Genomic DNA, 18,709 nt, shown 5'->3' with positions numbered 1-18,709 from the left:
GCAAAGTCCAGTCTAGCCTTTTTATTCTTGATGCTTATGAGTGGCTTGCACCGTGCAGTGAACCCTCTGTATTTACTTTCATGCAGTCTTCTCTTTATGGTAGATTTGGATATTGATACGCCTACCTCCTGGAGAGTGTTGTTCACTTGGTTGGCTGTTGTGAAGGGGTTTCTCTTCACCATGGAAACTATTCTGCCATCATCCACCACGGTTATCTTCCGTGGGCGCCCAGGTCTTTTTGCATTGATGAGTTCACTAGTGATATATTTCTTTCTCAGGATGTACCAAACTGTAGATTTTGCCACTCTTAATGTTGTTGCAATTTCTCAGATGGGTTTTTTCTGTTTTTGCAGCTTAAGGATGGCTTGTTTCACCTGCATGGAGAGCTCCTTTGACCGCATGTTTCCTTCACAGCAAAACCTTCCAAATGCAAGCACCACACCTCAAATCAACTCCAGGCCTTTTATCTGCTTAATTGAGAATGACATAACGAAGGGATTGCCCACACCTGTCCATGAAATGGCTTTGGAGTCAATTGTCCAATTACTTTTGGTCCCTTTAAAAACAGGGTGGCACATGTTAAGGAGCTGAAACTCCTAAACCCTTCATGCAGTTTTAATGTGGATACCCTCAAATGAAAGCTGAAAGTCTGAACTTCAACTGCATCTGAACTGTTTTGTTTAAAATTCATTGTGGTAATGTCTAGAACCAAAATTAGAAAAATGTGGTCTCTGTCCAAATATATATGACGTAACTGTAGTTCATCAATATAATTCCTGTGCAGTGATTAGGAGCCGCAATATATTATTACCTCCATGTGCTGGTCCAGTGATGGGAATGCAAACATCAGTGTTACAGCCTCAGAATTGTACGGAGCCATGTTATAACACCCATAGAAGTCCATGAGGCCATTCTGTACTTCTGTGTGCCTCCAGTTTTAAGTTTCTAATTGTTAAAACTGCACAATCTGCAGACTTTTTGTCCAGGACATAACTTTTTCCAGTAAAAGTAATAGGCCTTTTTTAGTGATTTTCTTTTTCTGTTGCTCAAAAGAAGCCAAACATTTTTGGAACTTTTAATTTAAGAGGTTTTTTTTCCAGCTACCAAAGAGTTTGTGATGATATAACCAATCCTTACACTAACCTCCTAGTTTTATTAAAAATGGTTCTATTTACAATTTCAGCACCCCACCACGTGTCCCCAGAAGGTACGCTGTTCCTAAACTTAGCCAGCCCCCTTGGTCCCCTAAGCTCTGAGCCTAGAGTTGTGGTCTTGGATAGTTCAGCATAGACAAAAGAAAAGAATAATGGAACGTGTGGTATGTCAGTACCATTAGACATCGCATTCTTCTTGACATGAGGAATGGTGTATAAGGGCCTTGGTTTATTTTTCATTTTGACCATAAAATGTAGAAATTGGTCTACTGTCAGGGTCATGACACTTGGTGAATTGTGGTCCCATAGCTGTACTGGAGGTTGTACAACATTTAGTTCAGCACTGAAAACTTAATGCGGATCCAAAGTCGTAGTTCTTTCAATTCATGTCCAGCTTCTGGAATGGTGCATCAGAACTGGTGGAATCGGGCATGGTTTCCATTTGCCATGCTGTTCGTTGTTTTTTCCCCTCTCGCATGGTAGTGAAATTAATTCCAGAACTGAGTCCATCGATTTCTATGGGATCGTTCCTGGGCATCTGGCGTATCCGTGTTACTTGGTACTGGCCTTGAGCAACTATATCTGTTATTTCCGGCGTAAATCAGTAATATATGGAATACCAGCCTTGGAGAAAGGTCTAGTTAAAGACAATATATTCTTGGGGTTTTATATTTTTATGTTACCGATTTTTCTATGGTTTATTAGGCAGGTTTTCTGCCTAAAAATAAATATATACGGTATTATAATTTTTTTTTTATTATTTAGTTAATATAGAGGCTGACTGTAGCTGAACTACTTTTATGTATTTTACATTCCAGACTCTTTGCCAGGGAATATACCTTGTAGTTATGACCTTCTAAATGTTACTGTAATGTCTATACTAAATAATATGGACGTCTTCTCAGGACTAAATTAGCACTGATCTGTTGGAAGATCTGTTACTGTAATCACGAGTTTTCTAAAAGGTCGTTAGTGAATCCTTTATAATCTATTGGACTCAGAGACTGGATGATTTTTCCATTTTTAGTGACTTAACAAAAATAAAAAGTTGTAGAAAATAAAATATGAAATGTTAAAATGAAAGTAAACCTTTATCGCTTTATTTTATATTTTTAGCATTTTTTCGACCGGTTGTGGTTTTTTTTTTTTCTTCTTCTTTCTGGTACTGCACCAAAAATCCAGAAATGCAATCTACCCTGTTTTTTCATTTTCGCTGCATTTTTGTGTTTCTCTTGTTTGTGTTTTTGATGCAGTTTTGATGCAACATTTTTGTAATGCGTTTTTTTTAGTGCAGAAACGCTGGGAATTATTCAGTTAGACGTTGAGTGTTTTACATGCATTTTTTAAAAGCTGTCCACAAAAGCTTATGAGGAAAAAAAACTCGTAAAAAAATTACAGCTTAATAGCCTCTTAAAATACAAAGTGGGCAATATGGACTTCCCATACATTCATATCCATTTTGCTTGTAAAATGCAGCAGAAAAAAACAAACAAAAAAAAAAAAAACAGCATTTACACTCCGTGAAAACAAAAAGTTGGACTCCAGCATCAAATATTTAGAGTTGTTGACTAACATACATTTTTGAATTGGTCTTAATTTAGGAAGAGGGCAACTTGAGGACTGAGCCTTTTGCACCATAAAATATGGTCTTTAGGTTGATGGATGTATACATATTGCTTAGCACTTGTTCTTTGGTAGGTGTCCTTTGTTGTAACCATTTTTTTTTACAGACACAGCCAGCCCACATTGTATAATGTACCGTATTGTCTCTAGGGTTGATCACAACAGTCTCTTCGTTATTTTATTCGCCTCTACAAAGAATGAATGATTGGCGCCAGATGGATTCCCATAGTGTTCAGTGATTTTATGCAGGAAAGATGTATATCTTTGTACCAAAAGATGAAGAAGAACAGCATCTCATCCGGGTGAAAGATATATAAACATTTATTGTGCCATGACAAAATGCGACGTTTCGACCATCACATGGTCTTTTTCAAAAAGACCATGTGATGGTCGAAACGTCGCATTTTGTCATGGCACAATAAATGTTTATATATCTTTCACCCGGATGAGATGCTGTTCTTCATCTTTTGGATTCTGTGTCCAACTGGGTCTTTGGACTTTGAACGTGCCTCTCTTGGATCAAGGAGTTGCTGTCGGCCACTTTTTTTCTATGCTGGTATATCTTTGTACCGTCTTAGCCAGTAGATAGAAAAATATTTTTCAGTAATTTTATGTATATTTTGCCATTGGACTGTTCTGTCGCATAAAACTTATCCTTTTTAGTTACATCATGACGTCTGTAAATATTCTTTGTATTTACGGTATTACTTTTGAATTTTGCTTTTAGCCATTGGGGGCTGTATTATGATAATGGAGTTCATTTTGCACAGATAACCTCCTTCTGGTATCTCCATATCTAAGGGCCCCGTCACACACAGCGAGATCGCTGATTTTGTGATGCATCAGCGATCTCTCCAGCGATAGCGCTGTGTGTGACCGGGCTCAGGGACCGGCCCCCCTGCCGAGTATCGCTGATCGTGCAGGATCGTCCTGGGCCATTTTTTGATCGTTGGTCTCCCGCTGGCCAGCACGCATCACTGCGTGTGGCAGCGAGAGACCAGCGATCAGCGACGCTGGTATCCAACGTAAACATCGGGTAACTAAAGAGTCGCGCGGCTCTTGGATACCCCCTGTTTACCCTCTAGAGCCGCGTGGCTCTTGGTTACCCGATGTTTACGTTGGATACCAGCGTGCACGTTGGTATCTAGGGTAAACAGCGGGTATCCAAGAGCCGTGCGGCTCTTAGATACCCGCTGTTTACATTGGAAACCAGCTTGCTCGCTGGTCCTCAGCGCTGGAGGGGCTGTCTGTGACAGCTCACCAGCGATCAGCCTAACGATGTCCCAGCGGATCCCATCCATGTCGGATCGTTGGTGGGACATCATTATGTGTAACGGGGCCTTAAGGCTGGCTATACACAATAGATAATTGGAGCTGGATCCTGACTAATGTATATGGGGAAAGGCCAACTGCCCCAATGAATGTCAATGAAGCTACTAACGTACAGTGCCTTGCGAAAGTATTTGTCCCCCTGGAACTTTTCAACCTTTTCCCACATATGCTTCAAAACATAAACATACCAAATGTAAACTTTTGGTGAAGAATCAACAACAAGTGGGACACAGTTGTGAAGTTGAACGAAATTTATTGGTTATTTTAAATTTTTGTAGAAATTCAAAAACTGAAAAGTATGGCGTGCAATATTATTCGGCCCCTTTAACTTAATACTTTCTTGCGCCACCTTTTGCTGCGATTACAGCTCCAAGTCGCTTGGGGTATGTCTCTATCAGTTTTGTACATCGAGAGACTGAAATTCTTGCCCATTCTTCCTTGGCAAACAGCTCGAGCTCAATGAGGTTTGATGGACATGGTTTGTGAATTCATTTCTGGACTTTGACATGGCCATTCTAACACCTGGATACGTTTGTTTGTGAACCATTCCATTGTAGATTTTGCTTTATGTTTGGGATCATTGTCTTGTTGGAAGACAAATCCCAGTCTCAGGTCTTTTGCAGACTCCAACAGGTTTTTTTTTCCCAAGAATGGTCCTGTATTTGGCTCCATCCATCTTCCCATCAATTTTAACCATCTTCCCTGTCCCTTCTGAAGAAAAGCAGGCCCAAACCATGATGCTGCCACTACCATGTCTTACAGTGGGGATGGTGTGTTCAGGGTTATGAACTGTTGCCTTTATGCCAAACATATAGTTTGGCATTGTTGCCAAAAAGTTAGATTTTGGTTTCATCTGACCAGAGCACCTTCTTCCACATGTTTGGTGTGTCTCCCAGGTGGCTTGTTGCAAACTTTAAATGACACTTTTTATGGATATCTTTGAGAAATGGCTTTCTTCTTGCCACTCTTCCATAAAGGCCAGATTTGTGCAGTGTACAACTGATTGTTGTCCTATGGACAGACTGTCCCACCTCAGCTGTAGATCTCTGCAGTTCATCCAGAGTGATCATGGGCCTCTTGGCTGCATCTCTGATCAGTCTTCTCCTTGTTTGCGATGAAAGTTTAGAGGGACGGCCGGGTCTTGGTAGATTTGCAGTGGTATGATACTCCTTCCATTTCAATATGATCGCTTGCACAGTGCTGCTTGGGATTTTTAAAGTTTTGGAAATCATTTTGTATCTAAATCCGTCTTTAAACGTCTTCACAACAGTATCACGGACCTGCCTGTTGTGTTCCTTGGTTTCATGATGCTCTCTGTGCTTCAAACAGAACCCTGAGACTATCACTGAGCAGGTGCATTTATACGGAGACTTGATTACACACAGGTGGATTATATTTATCATCATTAGACATTTAGGACAACATTGGATCATTCAGAGATCCACAATGAACTTCTGGAGTAAGTTTGCACGCTGCACTGAAAGTAAAGGGGGCCGAATAATATTGCACGCCCCACTTTCAGTTTTTGAATCCACAAAAAAAAAACATAAATTTCGTTCAACTTCACAATTGTGTCCCACTTGTTGTTGATTCTTCACCAAAATTTACATTTGCTATCTTTGTTTTGAAGCATGATATGTGGGAAAAGGTTGAAAAGTTCCAGGGAGCCAAATACTTTCGCAAGGCAGTGTCTATGGGGAAAGGCCAACTGCCCCAATGAATGTGTGTTACTGAGTGAAACCTGCTAACTTATATGGAAAAAGACCAACTGCCCCAATGTGTGTTATTGAGTGAAGCCTATGAACGTATATTTGGAAAGGTCAACTGCCCCAATGTCTGTTATTGAGTGAAGCCTACTGACGTATATGGGAAAAGGTGGTTAGCCATGCAGCTTTGCAGCACTTTGGGTCCTGAGTTCAAATCCCACCAAGGACAACATCTGCAAGGAGTTTGTTCTCCCTGTGTTTGCATGGGTTTCTTCTTGGTACTCTGGTTTCCTCCCACATTCCAAAGACATACTGATAGGGAATTTAGATTGTGAGCCCTATCGGGTACAGTACCAATAATGTCTATAAAGAGCTGTGGTATTAATGGCGCTATATAAATGAGTGAAAATAAAAATAAATTAAAGGCCATCTGCCCCAATGTCTGTTATTAAGAGAAGCCTACTAACTTATATTTGGAAAGGCCAACTGCCCCAATGTCTGTTTAGTGAAGCCTACTGACGTATATTTGGAAAGGCCAACTGCCCCAATGTCTGTTATTTATTGAAGCCTACTAACGTATATGGGGAAAGGCCAACTGCCCCATTGTCTGTTATTTATTGAAGCCTACTAACGTGTATGGGGAAAGGCCAACTGCCCCAATGTCTGTTATTTATTGAAGCCTACTAACGTATATGGGGAAAGGCCAAGTGTCCCATTGTCTGTTATGGAGTGAAGCCTACTAACGTATATGGGGAAAGGCCAAGTGTCCCATTGTCTGTTATGGAGTGAAGCCTACTAACGTATATGGGGAAAGGCCAACTGTCCCATTGTCTGTTATGGAGTGAAGCCTACTAACGTATATGGGGAAAGGCCAACTGTCCCATTGTCTGTTATGGAGTGAAGCCTACTAACGTATATGGGGAAAGGCCAACTGTCCCATTGTTTGTTATGGAGTGAAGCCTACTAAAGTATATGAGGAAAGGCCAACTGCCCCATTTAGTGAAGCCTACTAACGTATTTGAGGAAAGGCCAACTGCCCCAATGTCTGTTATGGAGTGATACCTTTGGCGCTCGTGGTATACAGCAGCCACTTAGCCCATTTTCCCTATTGATTATAGCACTCATGGCTGAGCCAAGCGTACACATCCCTTTGGTGTAAGGGATGGATGCCTGTAATATTACTTGGGTGCATTACCAGTTTTTTTTTTTTTTGCAAAATGACAAATTGAGTCTAACTTAGCCCTCCTACATAAGTACCGTTGGCATTACAAGTATATGTTCCTCCACATTTAGCTGTCTTTTTCTCTCTGTAGTAGTAAAACATGGCCTTGGAATTAAAGGAATCCCATGCAGATACATCGGTCATGTCAGTGCTGTATTTTCGTGACCAAAATACAGAGGAAAATGTAAATTTCCTGCAGGGGAAGTCGTCGCTCCTCAGAGAGTGTGGAATGCACGTGTGGATCTTTCTGTGCAGGGAGCAGTCGGTGCTGAGGTTCTGTGTAGCGGCCATTATTTCTCTGGTCGGGGGCTGCTGGGTTGGATTATTACTGTATCTGTGTACTATGAGGGTCTGTGCCGCCGCTACACCTCCTCCTGCCATTTCACTTCCCCAGCGCCTCTCTGTCCGGCCCGTGTTTACCTCAGTGAGCACAGTGTTTCCATAGCAACCGGCATTTTTTCAAAGGGAAGATCTTGTCATTTTATGTAATTCGCCGCAGCTGAAGAGGGCCGAAATATTAAGTTGTTGCCATGGAGACAGCTTTGATCAGTTTCTTTTGTGTCTTTCTGCAATTTTTTTTTTCTCTTTCCCTGTAGAAATTATGTAGTCCAGGAGCTGAGAATTAACACCTTCCTCACAGGGAATAAGCCTCGGCCCCCATATCACAACACCACGAATGGCGCCGGCTGTTGTTTGATGCAGTTACATGTGATGGTTACATGAAAGCCTTCACACTGACATTGGATGACACTCTGGTCTCGGTGGCAAGATACACAGTTATGTTGCGGTCTCCTGCAGAGAGCTGGAGTCTCACGGTGTGACTGCCATTATCATGTGGCGCTTAGTCTATCTACAGTCCAGGAGGCTCAGTGAGCAAATAGCAATGATACCAGTAGTGATATACGTACCCTGATATTATCACCATCACAAAATGGGGCCCTGGGCGTACAGGCACCTTCTGGAATGAGAAAAATAAAAATGCCTCCAGTATTGTACTATAGTGAAATTTATTTTTGCTAAATATTTAGACATGCATATATAGTCAGGTGACGCAATGCCGCCATTGGGGTCATTACAGTCTAACACCTTTATTTCTGGAGCCAATTCTTCTTTTTTTTTTTTTTTTTTTTTTAGTAGAATTTTGGCTTTTTTTTGTCGCCCTTATTTCTGGATCCTATTTTTTTTTTTTTTTAATTTTAGGAATTTTGAAGGTTTTTTTAATGTATTTGGGAAGCAAACTCTTTATTTTCTGCAGATTTTTTTTTCTTGCATTTGTCATTCCTAATAGAAAAAAATCCCAAATAGGTGTTTTCATTGTGGGCGTTCTGGAAAAGTAAAGGTTTATTTATCCATCATCCTGTCTGTAATAGTGATGAGCTAAACTGCTCAGAAAAGGTGTTATCACATGCTCGGGTGGCTGTAACACATGCGGTGATTGCATATTTGTTAGGCAATCCCTGCATGTGTTGCGACTGTGGAACTGCCATGAGACATGCAGCGGCGGGGATTTAAACATATTATTTGAGCATGCCGAAGACCCCTTGGTTAGTACCCGAGCATGTGATTATGCCTTATCCAAGTACGGTCACTCATCACTAGTCACATTTATGCCACTGGAATTGGTAGTTTATGTACCATCTTTTTTTTTTTTCCTTTGGTAGGGTCAACATAGTGCTGAGGTTTATACGTTATGGAAGTCATTATATTGGGCCTTACACTGTGTCTCGGAGGCTACAGTCACACAACCTTATATACCATAGAGAAAAAGCAGGACAAAGGCACAGCTGTATGACCTCGGGTTAATGAAGCTGCACACACATCAGGGAACACGGGTGCAACTTCCAAGGAAAATAGTTTGTATATCCATAGAGAAGAAAGTGGATTTTCACATTCCGTCCCGTGCAAAATAATCCTTTATTGTGGCATCAAGTTACCAACAGCAGGCAGATAAAACCATGGAGCAAGTAAAGACGACGATCGTTTCGCGCTTACATTGCGCTTCAGCAGGTCACCTGTTGAAGCACAATGTAAGCGCGAAACGATTGTCGTCTGTACTTGCTCCATGGTTTTATCTGCCTGCTGTTGGTAACTTGATGCCACAATAAAGGATTATTTTGCACGGGACGGAATGTGCCTATCCACTTTCTTCTCTATGGTCACACAACCTTATAGTTGCATTAAGTATTTTACTGTCTGGACACAATTTTTCAGGACAGAAGACCTGCGTTTGGGCTGGGAATTGCACCCGTAAAATGTGACTGCTATGTAGTCGGGTGAATCTAGCCTTAACCAATGTGCAGTACAGTTTTGTTTGTTTGTTTTTTTAATTTTATTTTTAATGAATAGGAAAAATGTTTGAATAAGTATTATGTATTCTATGTTTTCAGTACATTTCCTATATTGAATATTTTTCTGTGTCTTCCCAGATAAAGTATATATGTGATAGGGATATATATGTAGAAAGAGTGAATTACAGATATATTACACATTTGTAATGATTGGAGATTGTTAGCGTAAATTACGGTACATTGTTCAAAATGCTAAGCCCAACTTGCCTCTTACGTCCCAACATCTGGCACCAAGCTAGCTAGTATTATTACCCTGGCCTCCGCTGGGTATAACAGGTACAGACAGTCTCCTGGGCCCGTCCGGTCTTGGCATGACTGGCAGACTAACAGCCAGCGTTACTCTCGTCACCTCTGCAGATCAATCAGACAAAATCTGCAGCCTTCTTTCCAGATCTGGATGACCGCTTGCTATGTCGCCTGTTTACTCCTTGACCCGCATGTATTAGTTGGAAATGTAGAGGTACGACTGCTCTTTTTGTAGTTTTTTCCCTTCTTTATTAAGCGGTTCTGTGTAATTACATTTTGACATTGAATTGAGTGATAACATTCATATGTATTTGTGTTACAGGAGGCTGAATAGCACCCAAGGAGAGATTCGCGTGGGGCCAAGTCACCAGGTTTATACATAGAATTTTTTTTTTGGGGGGAGGGGGTTGTCATGCTGTACAAATCACTCAGTGGTCACTGGCACTTTTTATACCATAAATCCAGTGCTGTCTTGCTGCAGTGGAGATTGATGTGGGGAGTATATTCACAGACACAAGAATGGTTGCAAAAATGTCTTTGTCTGAAAATCTTGTCCATTGTTCCTGTTGAGGATGTTTTTGGATTCGTGATGGCTCTGTTTTGCTGAATCTGTTGTGTGAATAAACCCTAAAAGGTCGGGGGCACGTGTGACTGACCAGATGCGAAATCTGCTCCAAATTGTGGCTTTAGTTGCAGATTTCATTGTGGAAATGTTACACATTTGCAGATGCAATAATTCAGCAGCGAAAATCCATCGAATGTATTGACACATTGCAGATTGTAAATGCTGCTGGTAATTTTTCCACATGTGGACTTGTAAAATCCTTCACAATGCTGGAGCTGTGATATACAGCAGATGGAAAACCCCGAGTGCGCATTCCCTGCAGTCTGTCACAGAGGTTTAGGATGACCTGAGCTTGCTGCGCCATAGTCTGAAGGGTAGCAACAGTATTTTTTTTTTCCCAGCACAGTCTTACTCGGAAAAACGAAAAATTCTATAATAGATATTGATGAGAAAAGTGCTGTAAGTGCAATTCTCTATTCTGGTTGGCTGTAGCTGAAAATACAAATGGTCAACTACAATATCTAATAGATGCTCTGTTCCACTTTGTGGGAGAAAACACACTGTTAATTGTGGGTGTTAAAACTGTCCAGGTCTCTGATCCTGTGTCTGATGTCTTTATAAGCATGATTTGTATAGTTAGAAGTCATTACAAATTCTGAGACCTGTTCACTGTGGAGTGTTCACTGTCCTTATTGGTAATATTGCTGCAGATCACTAAAGCCTCTGATTAGGTCTCACATTGCAGTAATTTCTGTTTATTAGCAGCATTGTCGCTTTTTTTTTTTTGGGGGGGGGGATGGTTGTGGGGGGCATATTTGATCTATTTAGGCCAGCTGGCTCACTCTTGGAGATGCAAGATCTTACAGTTTTGCCTGGGCAGACACCTTGTGGATGGTAGTAGTCTCAGCTCAGTCACATTTTAATATGACCCTTATTTGTTTTACTGGACAAGTGTTATTTATATCTTAATAACTGGCCATAGAAGCCTTTACAGTGGGGCTACATGGTGACATTTGTCATGCAGCAGCGGGGCACAGTCATTACTATATCTGTTCGGTTGCATAAGCCATGATAAACAATAAAATGTGCCAGTTTTTATCCCCAAATCATGTTTCACTTATATGGCTTCCTCAGGGGGCATCTTTTACTGACATGGTAACCTGGCCGTATTTGAGGACATCTGAGGAAATTGTCTGTGACTTGCTGTTACATGCCTATTTTAGAGCTGTGATTTTGCAGTAAATAACACAGCCAAGTTGCAGACAAGTCACATGTTGTGTTTTATGTGTATTGATGTCTATGGCAAATGTATCATGTGCAACTTGAAACTATTGATAGAAAATCCAACACATTTTGAAACTTGAGTCTGTTGCAACATGTTACAAGCTGCAATGTGACACCATGGAGATTCTGTGCTTCCAATGTTTCAGTGTGTCACATCACACGACACCTGTCACCATGTAGCCCCAGCCTTATTTGTTGACTTTTTTTATTCTAAACACTTTTCTTCATTTTTATTAGTTTGTGTATAAATTAACAGGCTATCATTGATGGGTCTAATCTTATGCTCTGCTCCACCACAGGCCAAGCTTCCTGAGCTGCAGCCTTTCCCTTCTCCTGACCGTGATCCCATCACTCAGCATGAAGAGCTGGTGTGGATGCCTGGTGTCAATGACTGTGATCTGCTAATGTATCTCAGGGCAGCCAGGTGAGTTATTAGTTTAAGCGTAGTATTAGGTTAACAGTAGACCTTTCCTTCCATCATGCCCTTGCCAACATGCCGTGCAATAATCGCTTTAGCATGGGTGATGCCAATTGGTTTTTTTGCACTTGAAGCCTGGGTATGTGACTGGTGACACAATCGCAACTCCATCACATATCCTCCGTATAGGTGATAATCTGCTGCTCCCTGAGAGACACAACACTTACAATAATGCGGGTTTTAAATGGATGCACATTAGCTTGGACGTGAGAATATCAGGACAAATTGCTAGTATATGCTGCAACGTTATTGCAAACCCCCACCAGTCCCAAGTACAAAAGGACTCTACCCCTAGAGCTCATTCACAAATCAGTGATTTTCCTTGTACACAAAAAAACTTTGTATTTCATCAGTTTGGTCAGTGTCCATCTTCAACATCAGTTTCATCACTTTTTCTCGCGTGAGAAAAAAAAAGTTTCTCTATCTTTTCCAATCTAGCAGTCCTGCAAACCGCACAGCACTTAAGGCCCTTTTACATTTAGCGATGCACCAGCGATCCGACCCGGTCAGGATTGCTGGTGCATCGCTAAATGATCGCTAGTGAGCTTTCACACAGAAAGATCTCACAGCGATGCAGCGGACGATACTCACCTTTCACACACAGCGATCTTGACGTCCTCCCGCCCACGTCCAGCGTCGCTCGTCTCACACAGCAGGGAGCCCAGCAGGAAGCAGACGACGAGAAATGGAGCCGCCCGATCTCGCGCTATCAGCAACGGACAGCGGGGGAGCCGGTCGGAGGTAAGTATCACACATAGCGATATTGCTAGCACGTCACAAAATCAGTGACGTTTTAGCGATATTGCTAGCGATATTGATATGTGTAAAACCCCCTTTAGATACCAATTCAATTTTTTTCACGGACTCAGAATTGCATTGCTGACTTTGAGCTGACACTCGGATCAATATCAGATTTGTCTCTGCGATTTTGTGTGGACCACCATGTCCGCAAATAATCATGGACTTGTGAGCGACCCCATTCATTATTACAGGTAACTGTGCTATCTGTGAAAAACACAACAGCCGGACGCAAAAAAAATCTGAATGAGCCCTTAGACTTTTTCCTGCACAACGGTGTCTCGCTTGCAAATGTTTGAGGCTGTTGTTTGTATGGTCTATTATTCAAATGAGACAGATTTGTTGTAGACATTTTTGGGAAAACGTCTTCTGAATAGACCTTACATAAAACTGCATCTGCTGCAAAAAATAAATTCAGATGCATGCAATACTTTTTCTTTAGGTGGAATAATTTCTAGCAACCCAGCTGCTGCATGTGAACACCAGATAGTTCTCTATACAGCGAGCGGACACAATTCTGCTGTGCAGGCTTGAAGTATCTTCTTATACTTTTTTTCTTCTTCTTAGTGTTTGAGGGTAACTGGCATAGTGCTCAATTTATGAATCTTTTTGTCCATGTGCTTACCGAATAGCTGCATCGGGAGCCCAGATACCTGGAGCGCACCCGATGTTCAGTTGGGCTCTCCAAGCATGTGTTCTGACTGTCACAGCCACGACACATGCAGCTGCGGCGCCGAACAGCTGATTATCGGGAGCGCTCCAGGTATCCGGGCTCCCGATGCAGCTATTCGGTAAGCGCTACAGCTATTCGGATAAGGAGTTATCTCAAGCTATTCGCTCATCCCTAGCGCTCAGTTCATGGCTGCTTCTTTTTCGCACAGTGCTCAGTTCATGGGTGCATCTTTTTAGCATAGTGCTCAGTTCATGGGTGCATCTTTTTAGCATAGTGCTCAGTTCATGGGTGCATCTTTTTAGCATAGTGCTCAGTTCATGGGTGCATCTTTTTAGCATAGTGCTCAGTTCATGGGTGCATCTATTTAGCATAGTGCTCAGTTCATGGGTGCATCTTTTTAGCATAGTGCTCAGTTCATGTGTGCATCTTTTTGGCATAGTGCTCAGTTCATGGATGCCACTTTTTGGCATAGTGCTCAGTTCATGTGTGCATCTTTTTGGCATAGTGCTCAGTTCATGTGTGCATCTTTTTAGCATAGTGCTCAGTTCATGTGTGCATCTTTTTAGCATAGTGCTCAGTTCATGTGTGCATCTTTTTAGCATAGTGCTCAGTTCATGTGTGCATCTTTTTAGCATAGTGCTCAGTTCATGTGTGCATCTTTTTAGCATAGTGCTCAGTTCATGTGTGCATCTTTTTAGCATAGTGCTCAGTTCATGTGTGCATCTTTTTGGCATAGTGCTCAGTTCATGGGTGCCACTTTTTGGCATAGCGCTCAGTTCATATGTGCATCTTTTTAGCATAGTGCTCAGTTCATATGTGCATCTTTTTAGCATAGTGCTCAGTTTATGGGTGCATCTTTTTGGCACAGTGCTTAATTCATGGATCTTTTTGACATAGTGCTCAGTTCATGGGTGCATCTTTTTAGCATAGTGCTCAGTTCATGGGTGCATCTTTTTAGCATAGTGCTCAGTTCATGGGTGCATCTTTTTAGCATAGTGCTCAGTTCATGGTTGCATCTTTTTAGCAAAGTGCTCAGTTCATATGTGCATCTTTTTGGCATAGTGCTCAGTTCATGTGTGCATCTTTTTAGCATAGTGCTCAGTTCATGTGTGCATCTTTTTAGCATAGTGCTCAGTTCATGTGTGCATCTTTTTAGCATAGTGCTCAGTTCATGTGTGCATCTTTTTAGCATAGTGCTCAGTTCATGTGTGCATCTTTTTAGCATAGTGCTCAGTTCATGTGTGCATCTTTTTGGCATAGTGCTCAGTTCATGGGTGCCACTTTTTGGCATAGCGCTCAGTTCATATGTGCATCTTTTTAGCATAGTGCTCAGTTCATATGTGCATCTTTTTAGCATAGTGCTCAGTTTATGGGTGCATCTTTTTGGCACAGTGCTTAATTCATGGATCTTTTTGGCATAGTGCTCAGTTCATGGGTGCATCTTTTTAGCATAGTGCTCAGTTCATGGGTGCATCTGTTTAGCATAGTGCTCAGTTCATGGTTGCATCTTTTTAGCATAGTGCTCAGTTCATATGTGCATCTTTTTGGCATAGTGCTCAGTTCATGTGTGCATCTTTTTAGCATAGTGCTCAGTTCATGTGTGCATCTTTTTAGCATAGTGCTCAGTTCATGTGTGCATCTTTTTAGCATAGTGCTCAGTTTATGTGTGCATCTTTTTAGCATAGTGCTCAGTTCATGTGTGCATCTTTTTAGCATAGTGCTCAGTTCATGTGTGCATCTTTTTGGCATAGTGCTCAGTTCATGGGTGCCACTTTTTGGCATAGCGCTCAGTTCATATGTGCATCTTTTTAGCATAGTGCTCAGTTCAAATGTGCATCTTTTTAGCATAGTGCTCAGTTTATGGGTGCATCTTTTTGGCACAGTGCTTAATTCATGGATCTTTTTGGCATAGTGCTCAGTTCATGGGTGCCTCTCGTTGACCTAGATCTCCGTTCATGGGTGCCTCTCTTTGACCTAGATCTCAGTTTGTGTGTGCATCTTTTTGGACAGGAGCATGGCTGCCTTTGCAGGGATGTGTGATGGCGGATCTACAGAAGATGGCTGTGTTGCTGCTTCTCGGGATGATACAACACTCAACGCACTTAATACAGTAAGTATTGGCTGTGCACCTTCCTAGGTACATATGTGCTAATGTATATCCTGCATACATGTCCATTAATATAAATAACAGTTATGGCGTGCACAATCTTGTAGTACTTATACTTTTTTTTCAGTCTCTTTTTAATTTGCCATAATTGATATCTAAAGTTAGAATTTTTTGATTGCACTACCAGACCAGTTCACACTGCATTAAATAAAAAAGCAGAAATAAATGAATGCTATGAGTGTGATATTATCTGGGTATGGTGAAAAGCTTCCAAAACCATTGGGTGGGGGGGTGCCATAAGTGATTTTCAGCTGTCTGATGGTATCAGGAGGGAGATATCAATTTCCACTCGTGCTCATTGATAGATGAATTATTTTAGTCAATATTCTCATCGTAGATTGGTCAAGTCTCTGGTTTTTCTTCTTATCCCAAGTCATGTGGTGAAACCCTTTAAAGGGTCAATATTGATTTTTTTTAGGATTGCTACTTCCTGTAGGTGGCACTATATAGTTCCTGTCAGCTTCCTCTCTGAAGAGGTTTTTTGCTTGGATAATTATTAGATTTTAGTTTTTTCTTCTCACCAGGCACTTTTTAAAACTTGAGCGTAAAAAAAAAACACTAAGCATATGAACAGCAAAGTGGTTTTACACTAGAAAAGTACACAAAAAAATCTTTCATACAACTTTACGTGTTTTTTTTTGGGGGGGGCACATTTTGGATTGTACCTGCTAACCAAAAATGACTTAACCTCTGTGTGCACATGGCCTGTTGGCACCCTCACAATCTTAGGACCCATATTATGTTTTGTTGAATGTAATATAAGGGATATTAGACTTTAGGCTCAGGTATTGATATAAAGAATGCAGTCTCTGTACATCATTACTGAATATGCCAGCGCTATAATGCTAGTGAAAGTCTTTGCACAGTCTCTAGCTCATTGTTGTTGCTTTTATTACATGCCGTCCTGGGAGATATAAAGGAGCACTGGATGAGCAGTGTCATTTATTATTATGGAGATTCAATAAGGTTTCCTTCCCTGCTATAAATCAGGCTTGACAATCCAGGGCTATTTCTGCCATAACAGGAGCACCTGCTATCAGCAGCAGTAGAGCAGTGATTTAATGTTTTTTTGCACAGACGTGGCTGTGCAGAGGACGGAGAGGGGGCATCCATGGTGCTGATAAGATGTCGTGATCCATGGGAATGTGGCGCTGGGTGTTTGAGTGTCCTTGTGTCTTGCTATTTGCGGTGTGCCGTATCTCTTTACGTGTCTGGATAAGAATGTGGGCGGCCGCTATGTAAAATGAACTCTTCTAAATATAAGGCTAAGCAGCCGATGGTGGAAGCATGTTGTCCCGGTGGACCACCGCTTCTCTGAAATTCGCAGAGATTTGGTCTCCTTGATGATGATCCCATAAACAATCGCAACGATCCTGTAAAATCTAAGGAGTAGATAAACTAGATCCTGTGTATTTTGGTGTAATGTGTCTTGTCCTCCTCGCCATTCAGAATGTAAAGTGAGCAGCGGGTGAAATGGAAGGGGAAATGTTAAGTTAACCCTATGGACAGTTTTGCCGTCCAGTTCAAGCAATTTTATCTGTATATAGTAAATATTATTTTAATATGTCATTCACAGCTTGGAGAAATGGACATTCTCCACACTCTTGAATCAGCATTCTACTAATATTTTCATAGCCCATCTGTCACATCGCCATTGTTATATGATGAAGAATCATAAGCGCCTGATGGCTGAATTCCCTTTTTCTTTTCCTCCACTACTCCAAAATGGGAAATGTAATTTATTTATTTTTTTAGTATTTATTAGTAAGGATTGACTAAACTTTGAAATACTGCCACTTCTGTCTGGCATCTGTGATGCTGCAGAGATCCGAACCCCTTTTATATTGTGTGCAACTGGCAATGTAATGACTCATTATGGAAGCACCGGTTGCCATAGCCGCCTTCTCCTGCCCCATTCACTGAGAAACAGGAAAGGTTTCCACAGAATATTCACTGTAATTGAAGATCTAAATTAGAATGCTGCGCCGTGTTGATATGTGAGAGACGGGGAATGGAGTTCATTATGAAACCAAGGAACTGTCCAGCTGTGTCACTAAGAAAAGGAAATGGTGAGATCACACTGGCTGCAGATGGCATTTTGTACATGACTGTACCTGTTCGGAGCAGGGTCAGTCTCTGCACTCAGGTTTCTATATGGCGTTGGTCACATTCCTGATGTACCTCCTTTGCCACCCCTTTATATACCTATAGATCAGTGAATCATACACAATAATAATAATACACATACAGATGCCATGACTATCGAGGCCCACCTACACAATCGACTAATAAAAACAGTCAACTACATTTATGAAGTATCTTCTCTCAATGATTTGCTAGTCTAGGGCCCTCTGTTGCCAGGTGTGCAGTTATGTTTGCATCAACGGAGAATCTGATGGTTAGGTCAAGCTAATTTCTACCATCATTTGGATATGGTACATAGATTGAGTGCCAGACCTATAGACCCTGACTTGTGTTGGCACCTGGTGGGTTCTCTGTAAACTGGAATATAACTCTGCTTGCTGTTTACCCTTTTGCAGACTAAAGAAAAACAGGTCTTGATATCGGTGTTTACTTTCCTTTTGTGAGCTGTCATTCGACTCCATAGAGGAGGCATGTTGACTGCTCTGCTTTTGGCCACCAGAGCTTGGCTGTGTCTGGAGTACAGGGTGGCGTAAGGGGGGTGCTTGAAAAATAAAATGCTAGTATGTAAGCTGCTGCTCTTAGGTGCTAGAAAGATATTCTGTCTGGGTATTTACAGCAGAAGTGGTGGCTTATAGCGTCTTGTTAGCAAGGTTTGGCTTCTATGAGCGGCCCCTATCTGCTACTGTACATGTCTAGCTTTGATGCCAGTGACCTGCAATGTGCAAGAGAAGATCTCTACTGTGATCAAAGGGAAAATACATGATGGATTGGATCGCATGTCTGGACACTGATTATTACGTCCAGCAGAGGGGAGTCCTCCGATAGTTGGTGCCTTTTGCCGTTTACAAACAACTTCCAGGGATTGCCCTTAATGGGCCGACGCTGGCTGCTACATATATCTTTTCTTATTCTCTGTGCAATGACCTCACCAGTCTCCTCTTCTTATATTTTGACTGGAAAACATTTGA

At 41.5% G+C, this 18,709-nt stretch overlaps 1 protein-coding gene across 8 annotated transcripts in view; it reads left to right on the top strand.

The window, feature by feature from the left end:
• RERE (arginine-glutamic acid dipeptide repeats) overlaps nucleotides 1-18,709 on the top strand; it is a 403,316-nt gene that overhangs the window by 319,671 nt on the left and 64,936 nt on the right. For all 8 annotated transcript variants that reach the window (XM_073585354.1, XM_073585355.1, XM_073585356.1 and 5 more), the window contains 3 exons: nucleotides 9,954-10,002; nucleotides 11,780-11,904; nucleotides 15,440-15,539. In XM_073585354.1, coding sequence (XP_073441455.1) covers nucleotides 9,954-10,002; nucleotides 11,780-11,904; nucleotides 15,440-15,539 — 274 coding nt within the window. The remainder of the gene's footprint in view (nucleotides 1-9,953; nucleotides 10,003-11,779; nucleotides 11,905-15,439; nucleotides 15,540-18,709) is intronic.

Source organism: Dendrobates tinctorius, unplaced genomic scaffold (genome assembly GCF_039654945.1).
Source record: "Dendrobates tinctorius isolate UK_male_01 unplaced genomic scaffold, ASM3965494v1 ptg000086l, whole genome shotgun sequence".
Taxonomy (NCBI): domain Eukaryota; kingdom Metazoa; phylum Chordata; class Amphibia; order Anura; family Dendrobatidae; genus Dendrobates; species Dendrobates tinctorius.
Note: the sequence above shows the minus strand (reverse complement) of the source record. Positions and strands in the feature narration are given on the sequence as shown.